Here is a 23,914-nt window from a genome sequence, read left to right as displayed (position 1 = left end):
TTCCATTCAATCAACACTGATTAAGAGTTTACTACGAGCAGAATTTTTAGGTGATCTCTTTTGGGAAAACATGTCACCTGGAAAAGACATCACAGCTGCTTCTCGATGGGCATGGGAAGGGCTTGGCAGGCACACAATTTCCCAGTTTACGAAGCCCACCAGACCCAAAGAACATTTTCCAGTATAAGGTGCTGGCAGCTGTGCTGGCCAGGGTCCTATCCTGGATCTCAGAAGACAAGGTTTGAGCCCCAGCTCTGCCACTGAGCCCCTCCCCCCCTCCCCAGTCTCCCTTTCCTCACCTTTCAAATGAGAAGCTTTGACTCCACAGCCTCTAAAGTCCCTTATGATCCCACAGCCTTGTCAGGTCTCAGTGTCTGCCTTTGAAAAGTCATGGGGGTCCCATGTGCCCAACCTGATGACCCAACATTTCCCATCAGAGTCTGTCCTTTCTGCCATCAGTGTAAGAAGTCCTGGCTTATGAAAAATATGCAGCATACACAAGGGGGTCCGGCCTGAGGTGGTGGTCCTTACAAAATTGCCTTTGGCCAGGAATTCTCCAATGCCCTGTTTTTACCATCTGCTTGCGTCCCAGCCCAGAAACCAGCCGGTGAACGTGGGAGGCTCGTACCCCTGTTTGACGATGATGATGGGAGTTCTCCGGTCTCTCCCGGAAGGATCCGTGTCAAGGTAGGCCTTGGCTATAAAGAGAGTGACCGACAGTGTCAGGGCTGGTCAGTTGTGATTTAACTGGGCAAGAACAACAACGGCCCCAAAGAGAATCCATGCTATCCCAAGGAAAGAGCTGAGGTCGTGGCCAAGGCGAGACCCCAAGGCCGCCCTCCCTTGGAGGACTCCAGCCATAGCACGGAATGCCTTGGGGGGGCATTACTGTCTCATGGTCTTCTGTGACATTGAGCTGCCCCCCTACTGGAAAAGAACCCCCTCATTGTGGCTCCAGAAAAACACACACATGCATGCCAGCCTTGCAGCCGGTAAGCATTCAGTGAGTGCCTATTGTGTGCTGGGCACCGTGCTGAGAGAGGCGCAGGGGGCGACAAGCACACAGCTGTCACATACTCATGGGGGCCTTAAGTAACCACTCCATCCACCCCACATTTGGCATCAAGGAAACAAAAGACGTGTTTGGGGGAACTGGGGTGGAGGTGGTGGGGCACAGTCTGATGGGGGGGTACAGAGTCTGAAGGGTCAGCAGGTGGAAGGGGGCAGGGTGACCCCAAGAGGCAGAGCCAGGAACATGCTGCCACGGGGGAGAGGCTCCTGGCCCCACCCCCTCCCCCACCCCCAGGCCGTGAGTTTGAGGGTGCCCCTTACCAGACTTCATGGATTCTGATTTTTCCACTTCATTCGCTTCTCTGCCGATCCAGAGAAATATCTAAGCAGACACAAAGAAAGTGGTCATGGCCTGCTCTCCTTGTGGAGAAGGAGCTTCTAAACCCACATCATCCCTCTCGGGGACTTTGTGCTGGAGAGTGAGGCCCCCAAACCTGAGGGGATGTGCAATCCCTGTGGCCGAGGTGGCTTCCTGGCAGAAGTGCTGAAGCTTTTGTAGCTGTGTGAGCGGCAGAAGCATCCAAGCGTCTGACCACACACCAGACCCTGCCAGAAGGAGGCTGGGAGGAATGTTACCCTCTCACCCACAGCATCAAGTCTCGACGACTCTACAGCCTTCAGAGGAAACAGGCGCCACAAACCCTTTTTCAGTCTCCTCAAGTGACCCAACTGGGTGGATGTGGGACATTCAGCCTTGAATGACCCGCTCAGGGCAGTGGTCGGGGCCTATGACCAGATTCCCAAGCCAGCTTGATCAGGACCAGTTGGGGAACCTGAGGGCCACTACGGCAGCCTGACTCACCTGGTCACCTTTGTATGCCCTGCACAAGGCAAGGGTTTGATAAATGCTTGCTGATTGACTAATTGGGAATAAAAATCAAAGAGAGCTCATATTTTGTACACAAGGCTGAGGTTTCTAAGCTCTTCAGTCCCCTGGGGTACTTTTTCTCCTCTTCCTTCTACCCAGACATTTGATTTTGTCAGGATGGGGGGTGGGGAGACTTCCATCCCAAGCAGGTTGGCACCTTCTCTCCATCGGATGATCTCTGTGGAATGCTGGGCCATAGAACCAGCATATTCCAGAAGTGGGACTTGCACCCAGATCTTCCGGGTCCCAAGGCTAGCTCTGTCCACTACCCTGTGCCCCCTCTTCTTGCCTCTACTGCTGATCTAGAGCAAACTTTCACCCATTGCATCACAAGCTTTCATTTGCTTACTCTAAGCTGAGGCTTTAAGTATCCATTACAGTTAACTTCCTGGCTCATCTAGTGGGTCACCCCCTACCACCGTCCTATCAGGACCCCACACTATGACAGCCCAGGGACGTTTATGCGCAAACCCCAGCACCTTTAAACCAAAGTATGAGTGTCCAAAGGAGAGGAGCCCAAGTGTGGGGAGCAAAGCCAGATAAACCTATCGGAGCTCCCAACTGCTCCCCAGCCTTGACCTGAGCAGTAAAAGCTGTGGATGATGGAGCTGGTGATGGGCAGGTAACACAACACTGAAGATCTGCCCCCAGAGGCCCCCCTGGGCTAGGGGGCCACTGAAGAAAAGCAAGGTGAAGAGGCAGGGGAAGATGGCGCATCGGGAGACAACCCACCATTGAGAGACTGAGGGGGAGCCAAAGCTGGGTCTGCTCCCACATGACACCACTTTCTCTACACAGACACACAGGTATCATTCCTGGGCAAGGGCAAGGTCAGCCACAGAGCTCAGGTGTTACCTGTTCCCAGGCATCCAGCAGCATGACGTCGTCTTCCGCTAAGTCATCCTGGGTGAATTCTCCTGGAACCTCCTCAATCTGAAACATAGGCCACCTTGTCTTTATACCTTCATTTCCCCACTTGATTCAACAGATAATAGTGAGTCTATCCAGGCCTGTGACGGGAAGTGGGGCGCACAGGAAATCCGTCTTAGCCCCAGGGGCTGCTTGTCATTGTTGTTATGTTTGCTGTTATTGTGGATAATAATCACACCACCACCACCATCTCTGTGGCGCCCTCCCACACGGCGGCCCCTGCGCCACACCCGAGTTCTGTCCAACTCCAACGCCAGCTCATCAGGCTCCCTTGGGAGCAAGGGCTACACCTTTATTTACAGGACACCAGGGTGAACCCCACTGATTTTTCCCTTCACTGCGATGATCATCATAAGACAGTCTCCTGAACAAGAAACATCAAGAAAAGCCCCCACTGCTTTGACAAGCATCACATGAAGAACAGACGCCTTCAAATGAGGGCTTCCACATGGACATGAATTTCCAGAATGAAAAGTTGCCTCATTCTAGGGAAAACACAGTGTGATGAGCATCGCTGCTCAGCCTCTGCCTGGGAGGGTTCTCTGGGCTGGCCAGCGGACGAAGCTCTCAGGTTCACACCTCAGACTACCGTGAGCCTCGCCAGGAGCTGAGGAATCAATATGATTTCATGAAGCAGGGGACCCAGGAAAGGGAGCTAAGCACCTGCAGGTGGACGGCATCAGCCCCCCAGAGTGCTGGGCCGGCTCGGCCCAGGGGTCTCTGCTCCGGGGTGGGGGGGGGCTCTGCCCCAGGGTCCCCTACGTGTCAGGAAGCCCAGAGCCTGGGAGATACTCACAAGAAAGCGGCCCGTCTTGTTGGAGCAGCCAAAGAGCCGAGGAGGGTGGTCTTCCACCTGGGTTTCGAGCAGTGGTGATGTCTGGTATGCTTTCTTCCCGCCCAGAGCAGCCCAGAATTCCTCTGTAGAAAACACACAAGAAAGGTTTGAAGGGACCCCTGCAGTGCGGGGAGCAATTGCTCGCTGTTCCCTTAGACTTTGTTGCTCCTGCCTTTAATGGCTCTGAATGGAGAGCCACATCCCCTAATTCTTTTTTTTTTTTTTGGTGAGGCAATGGGGGTTAAGTGACTTGCCCAGGGTCATACAGCTAGTAAGTGTTAAGTGTCTGAGGTCAGATTTGAACTCAGGTCCTCCTGAATCCAGGGCTGGTGCTTTATCCACTGTGCCACCTAGCTGCCCCCAACATCCCCTAATTCTGAGGGGAGCTCGAGCTGGGCCCCCTCCAGGCCCAGGCCAGCGCAGGACCCACCTCCCACCAAGCTGCGGACAATGGCCTCTGGCCTCCGTCACACACCTGGCTCTTGACCTTCGGAGATCTTGGTGGCCTGGCACTTCAGAACACTCCTCAGGTACTCAGCTTCCTTCTCCTCCTCTGAGCTGGCTCCTCTCCCAATCCAGGTGTAGCCGCTATTCCGGGGCAGTTTCAGGACAAAAACGTCATTGGAATTCAGTGAATCTGCGGCCACATCCACCTAGAATCCAAAGGAGATGGTGGCCCAGTGAGGGGGTGGTATGCCTCTCCATAGCCAGAAAGATGGGGGGGATGACACCCATCTAAACTACTGCACAGCATAGGGTGGCTGAGCTCCAATGAGATGCTGAAATGTTTGATACCTCGCTGTTGGCTCTGTCCGTGTTGCTGTTCAGATTAGTCTCCCATGCGCTGACCCCTGAAGGTTGTGGTGCCCTGGACTTGGGGCACCCGCCTCCCATTGCGCCCCACCGCCATCTTGGCGCTGGGCCACTCTAGTTGGAGCATCTGTCCATCTTTCTCCCCATCACAACACTCTGACATCCTAAACTCCCCAGATGACCCCCCCAGCCACCAAGCTCCTACACTGTGGCTGCTACTTACAGGCCATGGCTCTCTGCTCAGACTCCTCTGATGGATGCCCTGAGCTTCCCATTCCTCCCAGAGACCTCTCCTCCTCCCTATCTTGCTCCCCCCTCCCATGAACTCAACAGGAAGTGAGAACAGGCATCGTGCTCCTTCACCACCCCCTTTCCTCTTCTTAGGAGCATTTCAAGCTCCATTTCCTACATTCAGGACTGTCCCTTGGATGGGCTCATCCCTGGTGTGCCTCCATGGTGCGCCTCCAATGCACCAGACCATCCACAATGGCTGGTGCATTAGGCTTTTTGACCCTCAGGTTTGGCTGAACAGAGGAGATGGGGGAGCAGAGGCACCTGCTTTCGCTGAAAAGCGATGGGGCAGATTGTTAATCAATAGGCGAGCATTTCTTATGGGCCCGCTAGCTTCCAGGAGCAGTGTGAGGGGTGTCCTGAGCTCAGGGAGCTGCTGTTCTTATATGTGAGTGCAGCAAGTTTACAAATGAGCCATGGCAAGACTGATAGGAAATGAAAACACCCTCAGTGGGGGTGGGGGGAGAGCATGTGAGCCCACCGAGGGAAGCCCGGGGTTGTGAGGCTGACCCAAGGGACGAGGGACAAGGGACTAGGGAAGAGCAGAAAGGCCGGTGTGCCAGGGGCGTGGAGGTGAGGGCCGAGGAGCTGGAGTTTCATCTCAGGGCCATGGGGAGCCAGACCAGGACGTCTTTAGCCCCACGTGTTTGTCCAGAGCCTCCCAGATCTCAGGACCAGGAAGCCCATTTCAGCCCCTCCTGGAGGTTTACAGACACACTAGGGCAAGTCCAAGGGCAGCTCCAGCCATGCTGGGCCTCAGCCCTTCCCTAATGGGAGCAGGCCACCTTTTATAGTGTGAATAAAGGCACAGAACTGAGGCTTCATCCTGGACCCACAGGGGTGGGTTCCCCACCCCCAGACTGTATTCCTCCCTGCCCGGAAGGCACTTAGGGTGGGGAGGAGGGTGGTGCTTCCCACTGGGAATGGGGCAGCCGAAGAATGGATAAGATAACCCTCCCGAGGGATGGAGGATGAAGGCTGGGCTTGGTGAGGCTGTGGGAAGCACCTATGACTGTAAAGACTAGGGGAGACAGGGCAGGGACCCAGAGCAGGGCCCAAGTACAGGAGAGGAGGCCCCAAAGCCCACTGTTGCCCAGTGGGGTAAATGAGGCAGCAATCAGCCACCCAATTTTATCAACAAAGAATGTGGGCCCAGAGGAGTAAAGTGATGTGTCCACTGGGACTGGAATCCCAGCTTCCTGATGCTTCCCCCAGGGAAACCTAGCCCCTTAGGCCCTGTGACGTCATGATTAGGGTTTGATGTCCCATCTTTGAGGCCCAAGCCAGAATGAAGGCCTGACCCGCTTTGGCAATGGTGACTTTGTAATGATCTGACACGGGCAGCTAGGTGGCACAGTGGATAAAGCACCAGCCCAGGATTCAGGAAGGCCTGAGTTCAAATCTGACCCCAGACACTTGACACTTACTAGCTATGTGACCTTGGGCAAGTCACTTAACCCTCATTGCCTCACCAAAAAAAAAAAAAAATCGATGTTACAATTTGTAATGGTCAGACACTTGTAATAACAAACAATGATGATAAGGGTACTGATAAGGCCAGGGAAACACTCCCCATTCATCATCTCCTCGGAGCCTCACACAGCAAACATAAAAGTAGATGCCAAGATCATGCCCTTTTTACAGATGAGGAAACAGGCTGAGAGATGGGAAGGGACTTGCCCAAGGTCACACAGCTAGTGAGAATCAGAACCCAAGTTTCAGGGCTGATATTTCTGAGCAGTTCCTCAGATGAGTTACGTTTCACTGAATGCATGACCGACCCTCACCTCCACGATCCTGGTGATGGAGCCGAGGTTCCGACGGATCTGAAAGAGGCGTGTAGGGGCAGGAGGCACCTGTCCTTCTTTCTTGGAAGTCCCGTTCTTGTAAATAATGAGGGGTCTGTCTTTGAACAGGCTCAGCAAGTGCGCAGGCTCCTTGCCTTGAGAGACACGGACCTGAGGAAAGAGGTTCTTCTGAGAAAAGGGAGAACTAGGCAGATACTGCTGGGGGAGTGGGAATGCTCCAGGATCAGAATGGGTGGCTTTGGAAGTAGTGAGCCATGCCCCCCCCCCCCCCTGGACTGAGTCTGCAAACAGGCTGGATGATCATTGGTTGGGGAGTTGTGGACACAATTCATGAGGGGGTGGGGGAGGAGTGGGTCCAGATGACCTGTTTATTTCTACCTCTTTGCCTAATTCTATGAAGCCGTGGAAATCCCTCAAGCCACAGGGAAACCCCAGATTTCATGTCTATCGTACCAAGTCTTACACACCCAGACACATGTGACATGCATCTTCTATAACTAACCTTAGTTGAGCTGAATCTTTACTTCTCGGCTTTGTAGGCTCTTCCCCACCCCTTACCCCCATCTTGGTGCCCCCACCCACCTCCACCCAGCAGGAAGACTGAGAGACCAGCTTTGAAGGGGGCAGGGGGAGACCAAAGGAGCACGGATCAGGGTCACAGCCAGCACTGGGTGTCTCCCAGGGATGCAGCCTGGGACCAGCAGCAGCATCACACAGGGAGGGAGCCCACCTGTCTGTTAGCTCATCAGTCTCAAAGTCAAACAGTGCTACACCCCACAAGGCTTTCTTAAGCTCGATCTTGGGTCTGGGCCTGGGATACAGATCAGGGTCCTGGCCCCGTGGGTTGCCTTGTGTTGAGAAGTGCATGCCTCAAGTTCAGAGACAGGCCAACATGGGCATGGCGCATGGGCACAAACCAGGCATGTGATGTCCAGGGTCCAGAGTCCCTGCTGGCCATCAGCCACTGGGAAACTGATCCTGAGAGAGGTGGGGGGAGGCCACCAAGGGACCAGCACAGGCCAAGCCTTCAGGTGTGTTGGAGGCCAGCTCCCAGCCCTCCCTGGCTCTGCCCTGGGGTGCTGCCTCTGCAATGCAAAGGAACCCAAGGCCATTTGGAGAGGAAGCTCGGGAAATAATGGCAGGCCTCTGGTAGGAGGTGCCTGAGAGCTGAGCCTCGGAGACTGGCTTCTACATCCATGAAGGCCTTCGAGAGGCCTCTGAGACACTCCACCAACCATCCTTTACCAGGAATCCTCCGGCAAGGCTGGCTTCCTCCATGCAACATGGCAGCCTGGGGCGCCATCTAGTGGTTCCAATGAAAACCACACCCAAGATAGGTTTGACTCCTGACAACACCTTTTTCAAAAGGGACAAGTTCTGGCTTTACAAACTAGAAGCGCTCTGGAGCTCAGTGTAAGGCTTTTATTTGTGCCGGTCTGTCACTGTGCCAGCCCCAGCCCCTCAGCACCTACCAGCGGCATGGTCCATAGACCCTGAGGGCAGGTATGGGCATTTTGGTCTGTGTCCCTAGTGCCCATAGTAAGTCAGGCCTTGATAAATGTTTATGGAGTGACTGATGTTAACATGCATAAGTTTCAAAGAAAATCTTTAGGCAGGCAGAGGCCCATAGAATAAATCTTGGCTGTTTCCCAGGAACTCAAGTGTCCTCTACCCTGGGAGTAAGGAAAGTTCTTGACCATTTGGAGGGAAGGAAGGAGGGAGGAAGGGATTGTTCAGGTATGAGATGGAGGCAATGCTTCTCCAAGAAGTTTATTTTCCATTTTCCAGGATGTGAGGAGAGAAATATGGAGGAAAATCAGGACAACTTAGGTTTCGTTCAGAAAAAAAGAGTTCTTAAAGCTGTAGGAAACAATTCCTGGTGAAGGCACCATTGGAAGGCAAGAAGCTCTGTGTGACAGACCCTGAGGGGGCTTTGTGTGTGTGTGTGTGGGGGGCACTGACCTGCACAGGCATCCCTCCCAAGGAGCGGTCCAGCTGAACGGTCAAGAAAGCAGAGGTGGTCAGCTCATCTCGGGTGGCATGAGCGCCTTGCCTGCAGGAAGAGAAAAAGGCAGTGCCTGAGCTGAGTATTCCAGGTGTTTCCCTGTCGGTTTCCAGGTGGGTTCTAATTGGGTTCTCCTGCAGCTGTTTCCAGTCAGAGCCTGAGCTTTGAGCATGTACAAACAAGCTACAGGTGGAGTAAATTGGAGGTGATCGACAGAGGGAAGGCAGTAGAATGAAGGGCTTTAGAGGCCACTTCCAATGATATCTACATGATTCCCAAGGTTCTTTCAAATTCCCAAGGCCTGGAATCCTGTGATTTGTTACACACACACACACTCACACATCACTTTTATTTTCAGTCTTGAGCTAAGATTTTATTGTTTTTGGGGAGGTTCCAAAATAGGAACCCCTTCCATAGATGCTGTTCTATTCATGTGTAATTCGTGTGTAACTTACTTTCTTTGAGAGTTTTCTGGGATTTCAGTGACTGGCCCAGGGTCACACAGCTAGCATGTATCAGAGGTAGGATTTGAACCCGGGTCCTCTCCCCACTCAGCTACAATGGCCTCTTCTGATGGTGAGTCAAAAATGAAAGAGACTCAAGAGTCTAACCTTGTAACTGGCACCAGATGGATTGTGTGCCCACATCAGAGAGTTTGGGGATCATTGTGTTCCAATCTATTTCAAAGGGACTTGGCATAAAGTAGGACCCTTTTCCCCATTACTGGCTCAAGGCATCTTCCCTTGCCTGCCTCACTCCCTGCCCCAGAAAACAGTGAAGAGGAAGGAAGTGGCTGGGAGCCCTCCAGCTAATCCTGTCCTGACATTTTCAGGTGCAGACATACGAACTCAGGTCAGGGAGGAGCTAGATACAAGACAGATGCCCGGGGATTCGCCCTGGGAGCCCCAAGACTGTACAGAGGGGCAGCTGCACTAAGAGTCCCAAAGGTCCTGGTGCTTTGGCCCTGGTCTCCCCAGGCGGTACCTCTGTCACTTTTGTTTGCATGGCCTTGGGTAAATCCCTTAACCCTAATAGCCACCAAGTATGCAGCACTTTAGTTTACAAAGTGCTTGATGAATATTACCTCTTGATCCCTACCCTGGGATTATCATTATTATTATTATTATTATCCATTATTATTACAACTTTACAGATGATGAAAAGAAGGCAAACAAAGGTGAAATGACTTGCCCAGGGCCACACAGCTAGTAAGTGTCTGAGTCAGCATTCAAACTCAGGTCTTCCTGACCAACACACCACCAGCCACCTCCCAAATCACAGCGGTGTCCTAGGAGGACGCTTCTGGCTTAGGGAGCACGATGAACAGAGAGGATGTGGAAGCCCCTCAGGCTTGGGACCACAGGGACGATGGAGACTTACCAGGTATAGATGATCTGTCCTTTGGAGTAGGTGTACAGTATGATGTAGCAGTCTCCCCCATAGAACTCTCCATAAGTCTTTGGGTCCACTGGGACTCTGCCATTACTCTCCACTCTCCAGATCTGGGGTTGGGAGAGGAGGAAAAATACTGACTCTGAAAATTGGGCAATGTGCGTAGGAGAGTATAAGAGAGTGCGAGTGTGAGTGTGAGAGTGAAAGTGTGAGAGTGTGTGAGTGAGAGTGCGAGTGTGAGTGTGAGAGTGTGTGAGTGAGAGTGAAAGTGTGAGAATGTGTGAGTGAGAGTGTGAGTGTGAGAGTGTGTGAGTGAGAGTGAAAGTGTGAGAATGTGTGAGTGAGAGTGTGAGTGTGAGTGAAAGTGTGTGAGTGTGAGAGTACATATGAGTGTGAGTGAGAGTACGTGTGAGTGTGAGTGAGAGTGTGTTTGTGAGAGTGTGAGAATACGAGTGAGTGTGAGTATGAGCATGAGTGTGAGTGTGAGCATGAGTGTGAATGTGAAAGTGTCCCCCCTTTAATGAATCCTATTGTGCCCAAGAAGCTTTTGGTGAGTTTCCCTGCTGACCAATCCCCAAACTCCGCCTTTCACCTTCAAACAGAGCCAACAGGCCAAGGAACAGGATGCACTGGCATCTGGATAGAGAATTCCAAATCCCACTGGGAAAGAAAACAACCCTTGGTCTGGGCTGACCTCTCTCTCCTCCTTAGTCCACATGTTTTATTTAGGTGCTGGCCACCCTTCTCTGTGGCCAGGTGTCTACCTGTACACTTATCTGTGGCATGTCCTGGAGTTGGACAGAAGAGGGCATGTGACTAGTCTGACCCAACTGCTTTTCAGGGAGCCCACACTGCCTTTCCAGATGCCCAAGGACCCACCCATGTACTGAAAACTAGGTCAGGGTGGCAGGATCTAGTCCAGATGAAGCTGACACATGGGTCCTTTGGGATGACTCCAAAAGCTTCCAAACCCTTTACTAAGAGCACTTGGCTGGGATTTTCAGCCCCTTTCAGACCCAAGTTCAAATCCTGCCTGACAAATACTAGCTGCATGACCCTGGGTAAGTCACTGAAATCTCTCAGGATCCCAGGAAACTCTCAAAACTAGTAAGTTACAAAAGAATTGCCAATCAGCATCTATGGAAGGAGTTCCTATTTTGAAATATCCCTAAAACAATAAAGTCTTGGCTCAAAATTGAAAACAAAAGTGTCTAATCTGTGTGTGTGTGTGTGTGTGTGTGTGTGATGTCCAGCCCGTCAGCACACAGCTTGGGAAATTGGCTTCATTCCCCTTTGCTGGTCAGTGGCCAAGTCAAGGCCTGGAAGCCCCAGCCCTAGCACTGACCAGTGCTCTTGCCTCTCAGTCCCCCCATGAATCCTACCTCCACAGACCCAGAGCCATCATCCACCATGTTGTGTTGGGCTGCCATCTGGGGACATTCGTGTAACCTTTGGGCATCAAATGGAATCTGCTGGACCCTGGCCACTCTCTCAGTGACATACACTTTTCCAAAGCCATCACTTTGGTCCTTGTCTTTCCAGTCCTTAAAAAACTGCTTGAAGACTGGGGTTTCCCCTCCCTCCGGGAGAACTTGAATCTGAAATAAGTGAAATACAAAGAATGAGGAGAAGGCCCTATTCCAGCCTCAAGGCCGAGGGTGCTGTTCAATGGCGGTGCTGGACTGGATCCAACTGAGTGATCTGGGCTAATACTCTGTAATCCCTAACCCTAACAGAAGGACAATTGTTGGGAGGGCAAGACTGTCCAGCCTCAAGTTCTCTGATGCTCACTCTGAGGTTGCTCACGGCAACTTTTGTGGGTGAGGAGTCAGTATGGAATCCCAGAGGGGAAGGGGGCTGCCGAAAGGGAGCAGGAGAGTGACGTGGTTAGGCACGACTTGGTGGTGGTGGTGGCCGTCCCTGTGGGCTGGCTCCCTCCACTGATGCAGATCATGCACTCTCCCCCAGAAGACAGACCTCCATGGCCTAGCAGCCAACTCAGTGATGAGGGACTTCAGATTGACCAAAACTGGTGCTGCATGTGTGTGCAGAGCACGTATGCATGTGCATGCACAGCAGCAGATCACGTGTGGTGTGCAGACATGTACATGTGCACACACAGCAGTAGAGCATGCATGGGTGTGAACATACAGCAGCAGAGCATACATGGTGTGCAGATGTGTGCATGTGCACACAGCAGCAGAGCATATGTGGTATACACACGCATATGCACATATAGCAGCAGAGCACATGTGCATGTGCACATACTGCAGCAGAGCATGCATGGTGTGCACACACATATGTGCATATACAGCAGCAGAGCACTCATGGTGTGCAGACGTGTGCACATGGATACACGCACACATGCATCCTCAGAGAATAAGGAAATGGCCTCATCGGCTCTTTGTTGATAGCAGAGAAGACCCAGGAGAGGAGAGGTCACAGCCGCCATCACATGGGCTGTGTGTCCCCCTCTCTGGAGGGGGAGCTCCTCCCTCTTCCCTCCTCCCTCTTCCCTCCTCCCTCCGTGAGAGTGCTCGGGCTTGCGAGCGGAAGCTCCCTGAGGGCAGGACTTTGTCTGGGTGTCCAGACCAGGGACCCAGATCCTGGAAATCAGCAAGCTCTTCCCAAAGGCTCGTTGGCTGGGGCTGGGTTAGAGGGAGGGGGCGAACCCTGGAGCTTTGCAGAGGGGCCTGGGGCACCCCCTCCTGGCCAGTGTCTGCTCCTGTTCTTTTTGCACCTACTTGGGTGTTGAGGGGGTAGCTCATTTCCTGCAGGAACTCCTCTGCCGTCTTCATGGCCGCCTTCCTCTCCTCCGGGTTGGCATCTCTGCCTAAAACATAAGAGACGCCAGCAATGGGCCAAGATCCAGGCCGGTCACATGATCGGCGAATGGAAGCGTCCCCGGCCTGCCCACGACTGTGAGATTGGGTAGTTGTCTCCTCTCAATGTGGATATAACAGTCAGTCATACTCCCCTTGACCTGTTTATAGGACAAAGGTCTCAGATCCCCTCCTCCCCCTCAGGTTAGCAAGGTCACATGGTTCTAGGAGCCCTGGTTTCAATAAGGTCCGCTCCAGAGTTGTGTCCATATAAGGAAGTATAAGGTCCACTCCTGAGTTATGCCCATACAAGGAAGAGGGGTGGGAATACTGTGTTCAGATTAGCTAGTTTTTGCTTGTAGATTGTAACCCCAGCAGTGAAGAAAAAGGGGAGGGTCCATTCACGTTAGGGACTAGGGTATAAAACAGGGCCTTGGAGCCCCCTTTCTGGGCACCCACTAGCTGCACACTAGGGTGCCTCCTTCTCATGAGAAGAAAATAAAGCCTTTGTCACTTCGCTGCTGAGTTCCTGAGAATTATTGAGAAAAGGATGGATTTTTCCCTCACACCGATCTAAGGGCGTCAGGTCCAGAGCAAACAGACGCTGCTGATCTCAGATCAAAGTTGGGCTTTCAAAAGATTCTTTTCATATTTTACTTCTCCCCTTGTTTCCTCGGAGAAACCAGGGATTCACAAGCATGTGTTGGGGAGCCACTACATGCAAAGTATGGTATTAAACAAGGGGGATCAGTGGAAGAGGAGGGAGGGGAAGAAGGGGAGGGGAGGAGAGGGGAGGCTGCCTTGAGCAACTGGAGCTTCCTAGTTGGGTCCCTGGGGGAACAGCTCTTTTTCACAGAATGTTGGTTGTCATTTGTCCCTTGTTCTCAAAGAGGACATCCTTGAGTGTGACTGTCTGGTGTTTGTAATCAGAAGGTAGAAAGTTGATAGGGAGGGAGAGAGAGAAAGAAATGAAGAGGGAAGAAGGGAAGGGAATTAATTAGGAAGGGAATAGGGAAGAGAAGGAGGGAGGAAAGACGGAAGGCAGGAAGAAGGGAGGGAGGGAAGAAGGAAGGAAGGAAGGAAGGAAGGAAGGAAGGAAGGAAGGAAGGAAGGAAGGAAGGAAGGAAGGAAGGAAGGAAGGAAGGAAGGAAGGAAGGAAGGAAGGAAGGAAGGAAGGAAAGAGGGAAGGAAGGGAGGGAGGGAAGGAAGGAAGGAAGGAGGGAAGGAAAGAGGGAAGGAAGGAGGGAGGGAAGGAGGGAGGGAAGGAAGGAAGGAAGGAAGGAAGGAAGGAAGGAAGGAAGGAAGGAAGGAAGGAAGGAGGGAAGGAAGGAGGGAAGGAAAGAGGGAAGGAAGGAGGGAGGGAAGGAAGGAAGGAAGGAAGGAAGGAAGGAAGGAAGGAAGGAAGGAAGGAAGGAAGGAAGGAAGGAAGGAAGGAAAGAGGGAAGGAAGGAGGGAAGGAAAGAGGGAAGGAAGGAGGGAGGGAAGGAAAGACAAGCCTGTCCTCAGCACTGCTCCATGTATTTACTCCATGTGTGATCATGGACACAGTATTTGCTGTTCTGGAGCTTGAGTTTCCTCCTCCGCAGAGTGAGAAGTCTGGATAAGACGGTCTCTGCAGCCCCTCGCGCCTTTAGAGCTCAGGGTTCTGGGGTCTGGGGCAGGACACAATAGAAGACCTAGCTCTTCCATAGACTTTACAATCATCTCATCTGACCCTCACCACAATTCTGTGTGATAGGTTGGTACTATGAGGGCATTGGCTCTGCCAGGTGAGGTGACCAGTCTGCAGTCACACAGCTGGTATCCGTGGCAGGATTCAAACTCAGGTTTTCTGAACGCCAAGTCCAGACCTGCATCCACTTCACTACCCAAGTGGATGAGCACATTCATAACAACATGGGGAAGAGAGAAGACTCCTAGCTATGGGGACCAGGAGGGACTTCCTATAGGAGATGAGCAATGAGCTTGCTTTGAATAAATCTAGAAAGTTTAAAAGAAAGAGGTGAGGGAGGAAGGACTTCCAGGCATGGGGTATGGCCCAGGCAAAGCCCCAGAGGAGGGAGAAGCAATGTCACTTAGAACCATGCGGGCAGTTTGCCTTAGGTGAGGCTCAATGAGTTCGAAGGGCAGCAATGCACCACAAGCCTGGGAAGGCCAGGTAAGGATGCTGGACGTCCCCTGGAGAAGTGAGCATTTGCCTTGGAGGCAAGAGGGAGCCCCTGAAAGCTTCTGAGCAGGGCAGTGACTGATGTCCGATGTGTGTTGGGTCCTTCCTGAGGAGGGTGAGAACCTTCCATCAAAGGGAACAATTTTCTGATGTCCAGAGGGCTCAGCTGCCCAAACCAGCCCCGTCAGCCCCAAGGACGCTTCTTACCTTTCCACACAAAAATCTGCTTTGCACCCTCGTTGTCCAAGATAAAACACTCCTCCGACAGCAGCATTCCCATCGAAAACGGGTTTTCTTCTGCGACCACCGACACTTTCATGGCCCCCGTAGCATCAGAAACCTACCCCAAGACAAGGGCGCCCTGTGAGAGCCTGGGACCTCTCTGTACGTGCCCCTATGCCAGTCGGCTTGTGCCTAAAGCCTGAAGATCAGCAGTGGTGTTTGGGGGGGCTCATTGCTAGGACTGGAGCCCAAGTAACCTTAGTGTCAGCAAACCCACCCCTGCATTTTAGAGATGAGCGAGACCCAGAGTTAAGGGACTTGCCCAGGGTCATACAGCCAAGAAGTATCTGAGGTAGGATTTGAAGCCAGATCTTCCTGACTCCAGGTCCAGACCTCTGTGCACTACACCTCCTGGAAGAGAAGGTGTGTTTTCAAATTTATGATGATTAACTAATTACAGATTTAGAGAGAACATCTCACTAGCACTATTTCCTTTCCAACGTGTTTCCCAAACTGTAAGCTGAGGTCGGACCAGGGAGGACTGTGGGTGCTGTCCTAAAGACCAGCCAAGGCACATGGGGTTCAGGGTCCTGCTAGCAGCCCAGTCCCTCGACAATGGGAAAGCCAAATACTCAGCACACAGCACAAACAATAAACGCCGATGCAGCACAGCTCAACCACAAAACTCTCTCTTAACAACATCTTTAAGGCCAAGAAATGACTTTTTTCATTTATTTTGACAATGTCACAAAGCTGAAGGTGAAAGGAAGGTTTGCTTGAGGTCCCCTGGAAATGGACCTCTGCTATCTCAAGCCTAGGCACCCCATTTAGACTTCTCTGTGGGAGCAACTAGGTGGCGCAGTGGATAGAGCACCGGCCCTGAATTCAGGAGTACCTGAGCTCAAATCCGGCCTCAGACACTTAACCCTAGCTGTGTGACCCTGGGCAAGTCACTTAACCCCAATTGCCTCATAAAAAATAATAAACAAATGAATGAATAAGTGAATGAATGAATGAATAATGGATAGACTTCTCTGTGTCCTAAGTGAAAAAAAAAAAATCACATGTTGCTGCACTACTGCATGCTTCCAAAAGAGGGAGCCTTGGAACTAGAATTGCATTTTCCTACCTTGGTTTCTGGGTAGCATTTGTTTTTTGCTCTTGAATGAAGGGAGCCTCAGGCCTTGGACTGGGGTGGGGGGAGGGAGGGGAGAGCCTACTTCAGTCTTCCCAAGAGAAAGCCCCTCAGCCCAAGATGGGGGGCAGATTCTTGTTCATCCCTTGTCCCCCAGTCCTCCAGGATAAAGCACTTTGCAAACCCTGAAGTTCTGGATGAGTGTCAGAGACAACAAGGATGATGCAAGGGCAGCCTTGGCCCAGAGCCGAGGTCCCAGCCCAGACCGCATCCAGCCCCCCATGGCTCGAGGGTCACCATCAAGGCCTGGAGATCAAAGACCCCAATCCTGGTACTCACCATGTACAGTTTGGCCATTTTCCTGTTGGTGACGTCCGCTACAGTGTCATCATCTACGTCTCCATCCCTCAGCTCCGGCTTCTGCCCTAAAACCTTCAGGGGGAGGAATAGAAGAAAGTGAGGCCAGGCTTTGGGGAGATCAAGGTCCAAGGGATGCAACTCTTCATCCATTGCCAGGGACCCAGCTTGCATTTAACCCAATAGGCAGTCCTTCTTGGGCCATATTTATTGTGTCAGCATTGTTTCTAGAGCTCAAGGTTGGGAGAAAGAAGAGACCCTAAAGGGTGTAGAAACCTCTACCCTCAAGACCTATTAGATCAGAACATGGCGACCTGGATTCCAGTCCCCAGGCCCATGTGGACCCACCACAAAACCCCAATAAAGTCACAGAAAAGAAATGTGGAAGGGGAGCGGGCAGCCGGCAGGGAAGCCCTGTTACTGTTGGAGTTAATATCTTGCGTGTGTTATGAATATTTATTATGCATATATGCATATGTATATACGTGGGCAGATGATTGGTCTGGATCCAAGCTAGGGAAAGCCCCCCACACACACCAATGTGGGTGACTCACAGTCTACTATACATATAATAGATGAGTTCATTGCCCTAAGAACCTGCCAGACCATGGACAGCAGGAGTTGGGGGCCAGCCTTCTCCTCTCCCCTTTAGTTCACAGGGGTGTGGAACCCTTGTCTTTGTCCTGGGATGCTGGAGGCAGCAGGATGGAGGGCCGGGCACTGGGGCTGGGGCTGGGGTGCCTCCCCCATGGTCCTTTCCTGTTCTTTCCAGGGCTGAGCTACAGGTACAGTGGTCACATGGCTAATATATAGACCCTCCTCCTCCAAAGCCATGACACACACCACTGAGCTGCCCTGCCTCAAGGAGCCCCATGGCCCCTTCCCCCTGTCACAGGGGCCAGCTCTGGGTCTTCTTATATACTAGCAGACACATGGACAGCACATGTCACCCCTGACTTTGGCTACATGTAGGGGAGGACACAGCATCGAATGCTCACTCTCAGATTCACCGATCGCTTACAACAGTCCTGTGGTCCTCCTGGCGTCTAGAGTCCACTGGAGCCCAGGTCTACAGTGATGGAGGATACAGGCAAATGGAAGAGACAAATGACAGAGGACCAGGTGCTGATGCAGGATGTGGGACATGGGCAAGGAATCTGCTACCCAAGGCATCACAAATATTTGATCAGAGGGCAGGCCCACAGAAGCCCAGGAAGGCAAACAGTTCTCAGGAAAGATAAGGGCTGTCTGGGGGCCCCACCCAGGCTGAGTCCCCAGCTCCTCCCCAGACTCCAGAATCCTTATGGGATTCCAGCCCTGAGCTGAAAGGGACTCTAGAGGACAAGCCCCTCCTTTTACCAAGGGGGAAACCGAGGCCCTGAGACAGAGCCAGTCCATCCTCCTCCTGGATGCTTCTTCCTCACTTGGATGTTCTCATGTTGCCTGCTAGCATGGCCAGCCTGGTATGGGGGTGCCCACCAATGCTCTGTCCTGACCCCGGTGGATGTTTCCAGAACACTGGATGGTTGGTGTCCACCCACACTCATGGTCTTCTTGGAGCTTCACAGAGTCCTGCCATACAGGCCCCCCAGGGACCATCACTGCCATCTGGGGCCAAAGTCAGTCACATGGCTGCTAAGTGGGAGAAGCAGGCTCTGTGGCCCTTCCTCTTCCTGGAGCCGCTCCTGAGGGCTTTGCCCAGAACCACAATCTGGGTCGTGGGCCCAAACAGCCATTCTTCAGTCTCCAGACTTAGCCACCACATCCCTGTGTGGGTACCAGCTATTAGATTGTAAGGTCCTTGAGGGCACAGATTGCTTGGTATCAACAGTGCTCCGCACAGTGCCCGACCAGCAGCTTACGCCCAAGCAATGTTTGTTAGGATTGCTGCATTTGTGCCCATCACTGCCATCTAGACTGTGGATGCCACATAGAAAGCCTCCACGGGCTGGCTGGCCCACGGCCACCCTTTCTCATTCTGTTAGGGCATGGTGAAAGCCCATAGCCTCGGTTTCTAGACAATACACTCACCAAGTGATGAGTGGTTGTAGGGAAGGACAGTGGTGTTCATCTTAAGGGGAGGTGAGGGTGAGGCGGGGTCACTGAGGTTCTTTGGGGGAGGGTAGGAGTTGTGAACCAGACCCCACGCCCTTTTGCTAGGGCCCTTTGGGCCCCATGGTCTGCCCTGGTGACCGGTTGTGGCCAGGGATGCCACAAAGAGCCCCTACTGCTCTGTCATAGAGGATGGACCTGCCGAGCGGACCAGGGTGTAGGACAGAGTGGCCTGGCAGAATCAGAGGAGACAGAAGCACTTTGGAAGAGGCAGCATAGACTTGGGTAAGTCCAGGCTTTCTGAGAATCCGAACTCTCCTACATGGGACAGGCTCTACCTCTTTGGGGGAGGGAGGTGACTGACCGGCCGGTAATCACGTTTCCATAAGGGCTGAACCAGACAGGCCCCACCTCCCTGCAGGGGCCGATTCGGACTCCGGCTGCTGAGCTGGGTGTGGGCTGATGGCACCACGATGGATCAATCCGTAGCAGGTGTTAGCTGCTTGTCTGGGGAGTGAAATCCTTCACCTCTCCCTCAGTCGCCACCCTCCCCCGCCCCCCCCCCCCCCCGCCGGCCAGGGTACAGCGGGCCCCACCCCTGGCAGCAGCAGCCTCCAGCTGGTTCCCGGGAGTGTTTGCCAAAGGCCACCAATTCAGGGCACTTTGCTGATGGTGATAAAAGACCTTATCAGGAAGGTCACCAGTCTCTGGTTGAACTGGGGTGTGGTGGCACACAACCCACTGACCTCTAGATCCCTGCACTGCAGGCAGCTGCCCACAGCAGGGTGGCTGGTGTCACCTCAAACACTTCTTATCTGTCAGGGCTCTACCTCCCCAGGCTGAGGCACTGGCGGAAGACACCCGGGGCTGGCCTTTGGTTCCTCAGAAAGAGCCATGCTCATGAGCTTCCAGAACTAGAAAGGTTGGGTCAGGGTGGGGGATGAGCCAATGGAAGCGCTAGACAGTAAACCACGTGAGGGTTTGCCTCCCTGTCCCCAGTGTTATCACACACTAAGGAGCTTTCATCAACACTTACAGAAAGGATGAATAAACAGATGGAAGGATGGATGAGGCAGATGCTTGGGTAAAAAGGAAGCTGAAGAAATACCTCCTGACCCCGCTGCCCCTTGGGACCCCACTCCCTTCAAGACTGCCCAAAGGCTTCTTCCTACATGAGGCCTTTTCAGAGTCCCTTCACCATGGGGGGGATGGGGAACTGGATCATGGTTGTGGCCCTGCCCACCCAAGTCCTCCAAGGGGGAACAAGTTCCTTTTGGCCTGGGGATCTATTGTCTGTGTATCTGTGCTACTCCACACTGTGCCTGGTATATAGTGGGTGCTTAATAAATGCTTTTAAAAGAAATAAATTCTTTTTAATGGAAGGTATTCTGCTTTTTCTGAACAATGAAAACACGAATATAATATAGGACTAGACCCTAATGTCTTTCTTTATTAAAAAAAAAAACCTGACATATTGTCACACCATATTGTCATGACATATTGTCACAACATGGCAGATGCAACCCAACAAAGACTCCATTTCCCTTTGTGGGCTGTATAATTGCACCTTCCAACTGTATAGGGCTGGAAGGATGGCAAAGGCTTCACATGTTACCTCCTTTGCTCCTCAAAACAACCCTGGGAGGTGGGTATTATTAGTATCCCCATTTCACAGATGAAGAACTGAGTCAGAGAGAGGTTAAGTGACTTGTCTAGGGTCAGAGAGCTAGGAAGCATCTCAAGTCCTCCTGACTCCAAGCCCAGGGCTCCATCCACTTCACCAGCTATCGGTCTGTCGGGCCAGCTCACTTCCAGACATCACTTGACCTCATTGCAGTTTCTAGAGCTAGCAAACACCAGGGAATGCTATTAGGGCTGGGTCCCTTTGGGAAGAAGGCATTTATCTCTCAGACCTGGTGCCCACCCAGGCAGAGGCACCAGGATTAAGGGCTGCTGGCTTTAAAGCTGAAGGAGGGAAGGAATCAGGGGGCAGACAAATTGGAGTGCTCCCTCAGGAGGCTTACAGAGCTAGAGCTCTGATTGTTCAGAAGCAGCCAGAGTGGCAGAGGGTTGGAACAGTGCCCTTGGCAGCAGAGACAGCACGACTTGGTGTGATTCTGTTCCTGACCCCCTGGGCTTGTGGATAGCCCCAGGCCTGGTGTCAGGAAGATCTGAGCTCAAATCTAGCCTCAGATGCTTGTTAGCTGTGTGACCCTGGGTAAGTCCCTTAACGTCTTTTTTTTTTTTCCCTTAGCCTCTTTTTGCTTCAGTTTCTTCAACTGTAGAATGGGGATCATATTAGCATCTCCTAAGGCTGTTGTGAGAATCAAGTGACAAAACAATGGTGAGGCATTAGTACGGTGTCTGGCACATAGTAATCACTGTCTAAATATTAGCTATTACTATCTTTGTGGCACCAAGTGGCAGCGGTGGCAAACACTTCTGCTGGGAGTTGTCCATCAGTGCTCTCAATGTCTGACCTCCCCCTCCTGTCATCCCTGCAGGGCAAATGCTCCTACAAAATCCCCCTCCCTTTGGGTCAACATCCAGGAGTCCCTCTGTTTGAGAGGGCCAAATTCCCCTAATAAAACACAGATGAAAGAGGCTGCTGCTTGGCTAATCAATAGCTTATCTAAAATATTTCAGCCCCTCCAGCTGCTGTGTGGGCTTGAACCTGGCCTTCAGGGATGAGCTCATCTCCCTCTAGGTCACAAGCCTGCCTCTTTGGATGGTCAGCGCGCTATGGTGGGCAGAGCCTGGCTCTGGAGTCTCGGGGACCTGGGTTCAGATCAAATCTTGCACAACTTTGCACATTTTCCTGATCTGCCAATAAGAGGGATGGGCTGGAGGCCTCTGGGGCTCCTTGTGGTTCTTGACTCTGGATCCTAAGAAGGGGGAGAGAGAGGCCTCTCCTGTCCAGGCTGGCTGAGCCCAAACTGCCCAATATGACATGAAAAATTGCCCACCAATTCAATTCAGCAAAGCTTCAAGAACCTATTTTGAGAAGGCAGCGGGCCAGGGGGTGATGGTACAAAGACAAAAAAAGAATAATCCTCCCCTCCAAAAGCTTCCATTTTGCTGGGGGAGGCTGTGGAGGAGATCCCCATGTACACAGAAGAACAGGCGAGCACTTCAGCACATCTCTGATCGCTTCCTCTCAGGATGAAGATGATGAACGACTCCAGCCCGGCTGGTCTAGAAAACCCCAGCCACACCACATCCTAGGTCTGTCTGCCTGATGTTCTGGGGACCTTCCTAACTTTCTCCTGATGTCCCAGGGGCTACCAAGGTGTGCTCACCTGCCCCGGGACCAGCTCACCCTCTTCCTTGATCACACATTTCCCTCCAGTCAGGCTCATTCCATTTAAAGTTCCTCATTGGTCATGCCCTGCTGCCTGCCCCCCCCTCCCCCACCCCACGCTCCCTCTCTCCATCTGCCCAATGCTCATGTTCAGGGCTGCAGGGCCTCTTTTCTCTGGGGGATTCCACATCCCCCATCAGACAGGGGTGGGGGGTGAAGTACCCCCCCCCCGGGGGGGAGTGAAGGAGGAGGCTCTCATTGGGGAGGGGACACACTGGGCAGTCTAAGGGCCCTGCCCACACTCAGATTCCTCTCCTAGCCTCTCGCTTCCTCAAGGCCATTCCTTCCATTGGACCGTTCTCCTTCACACCAGGTAAGTATGTGCTTGTATGTGGCAAGAGGAGACCCCCACCCCCACCCCAGGAACATCGACTACTGAGGTATTTCATCTCAGTCCTGCCCCAGACATAATTTCCTTGCCTCTTTCCCTCACAGTCCAAACGGGTCTATTAAAAAGCCCACATGCTCAGCTCCCTCTGACATCACAGATGCCCAGAGTCTTGTGCGAGGAAGAAGAGGCGGGTATCTCTTGGTGTTTAAGAAAAACTAGGGCTGCTGATAGCCCTGTGACTTCCCTTAAGGACAACTGATGTTCACAAGGTGGTGGCAGTGACCAAGGAGCTGTTCTGGCCTTGTCTGCACATCACAGGGATATGGTTAGTAAAGAAGAAGTTACGGGAACCTTGGGGCCAAGGAGCCTGGGGCCACAGAAGAGAGCGGCGCCCCCCCAGTCTGACATACAGAGTGTGTGTGTGGGGGGGGTTCTTTAGAGGCTCTGGATGGGTGACAGCCTTGGGCTGCCCACATTCTTGAGTATCAGAACCTTGCAGAGGAGAAAGGGACCCCTATCATTTTACAGATGAAGAAGTGAAGGGCTAGACAGGAAAGACATATTCAGGGCCACCCAGGAAGCAAGTGGCAGAAGCAGGATTTGACCCCGATTGAGCTCCAGATTCAGGGCTCTCCCCATCATGCCTCTGACATCTAGATTAATAAACAATCCATTGTGTATCTACCTCTCTTTCTACAAGTGATCTGCTCATTAGAATATAAACTCCCGGAGGGCAGGGGTTATTCTGCCCTCATCTGGACATCCCCAATGCTTAGTGCCATGCCTGGCACGGGTAAGCACACATTAATATTTGCACCAAGTTCGCACAAGCCAGCATCTGTACAGCATTCAAAGTCAGTAGCTGTTTATCCTCAACTACTACATGCCAAGTATCAGTGCACCTTCAGGTCCCAGCCTGGCTGCCTCCTTCCAACCACGCAAGCATCTGAGCTAGGACCATGTGGCCCTGGCATTCAGGAAGAAGGTCTAAAAATGGCCCCTGCCACCTTGCCCTAGGGAACTTGGGCACAGCCTTGCCTGGACCACTGAGAGGAATGAATCCAGCTTGTTCATCCCACAAACACATCTTGTGCATCTACTGCACTGTGCTCCTGGGGAGGCACACTCCCCAGAGAATCCACTGAGTAGGTACCGCCCCCATTGGCCCTGGTGGAACTGGTGCCAGGGACTAGGGGAGCACCAGTGAAGTCCTCCCATTCCTCCCCAGCAGGATCCATGCATCAACCTTTGGGGCCATGGGTGGGTCTGGGTAGTTTAGGTTCAATTTCATCAGGGGACTTAGGATGACAAACAGAAGCTCAGTTGGGAGGATCCCAGGAAATGAGAACAAGAGGCCATTGGGGTGGGCTGGGGGGCACTGATGTGGCTTCCTTTGAATCTTTAGAGACCACAGACCTTTTATCAGGTTCCCCACCAGACTCTCAATGTCTAAT

The 23,914-nt window shown here is 52.5% G+C and overlaps 1 protein-coding gene across 1 annotated transcript in view; it reads right to left on the bottom strand.

Annotated features, from left to right (window-relative positions):
• Window positions 1-257: 257 nt before the first annotated feature.
• The window catches only part of SCIN (scinderin), a 47,599-nt gene continuing 23,942 nt past the window's right edge, over window positions 258-23,914 (bottom strand). The window contains exons 5-16 of the mRNA XM_043967094.1: window positions 16,699-16,791; window positions 15,210-15,342; window positions 12,758-12,846; window positions 11,396-11,611; window positions 10,002-10,123; window positions 8,579-8,669; window positions 6,596-6,766; window positions 4,180-4,357; window positions 3,666-3,787; window positions 2,795-2,872; window positions 1,333-1,393; window positions 258-698 (exon numbers count right to left, since the gene is read on the bottom strand). Of these exons, the coding sequence (XP_043823029.1) occupies window positions 571-698; window positions 1,333-1,393; window positions 2,795-2,872; window positions 3,666-3,787; window positions 4,180-4,357; window positions 6,596-6,766; window positions 8,579-8,669; window positions 10,002-10,123; window positions 11,396-11,611; window positions 12,758-12,846; window positions 15,210-15,342; window positions 16,699-16,791 (1,482 nt within the window). The 3' untranslated portion in view covers window positions 258-570. The remainder of the gene's footprint in view (window positions 699-1,332; window positions 1,394-2,794; window positions 2,873-3,665; window positions 3,788-4,179; window positions 4,358-6,595; window positions 6,767-8,578; window positions 8,670-10,001; window positions 10,124-11,395; window positions 11,612-12,757; window positions 12,847-15,209; window positions 15,343-16,698; window positions 16,792-23,914) is intronic.

The sequence above is a fragment of the Dromiciops gliroides genome, chromosome 5 (assembly GCF_019393635.1).
Source record: "Dromiciops gliroides isolate mDroGli1 chromosome 5, mDroGli1.pri, whole genome shotgun sequence".
Lineage (NCBI taxonomy): Eukaryota > Metazoa > Chordata > Mammalia > Microbiotheria > Microbiotheriidae > Dromiciops > Dromiciops gliroides.
Note: the sequence above shows the minus strand (reverse complement) of the source record. Positions and strands in the feature narration are given on the sequence as shown.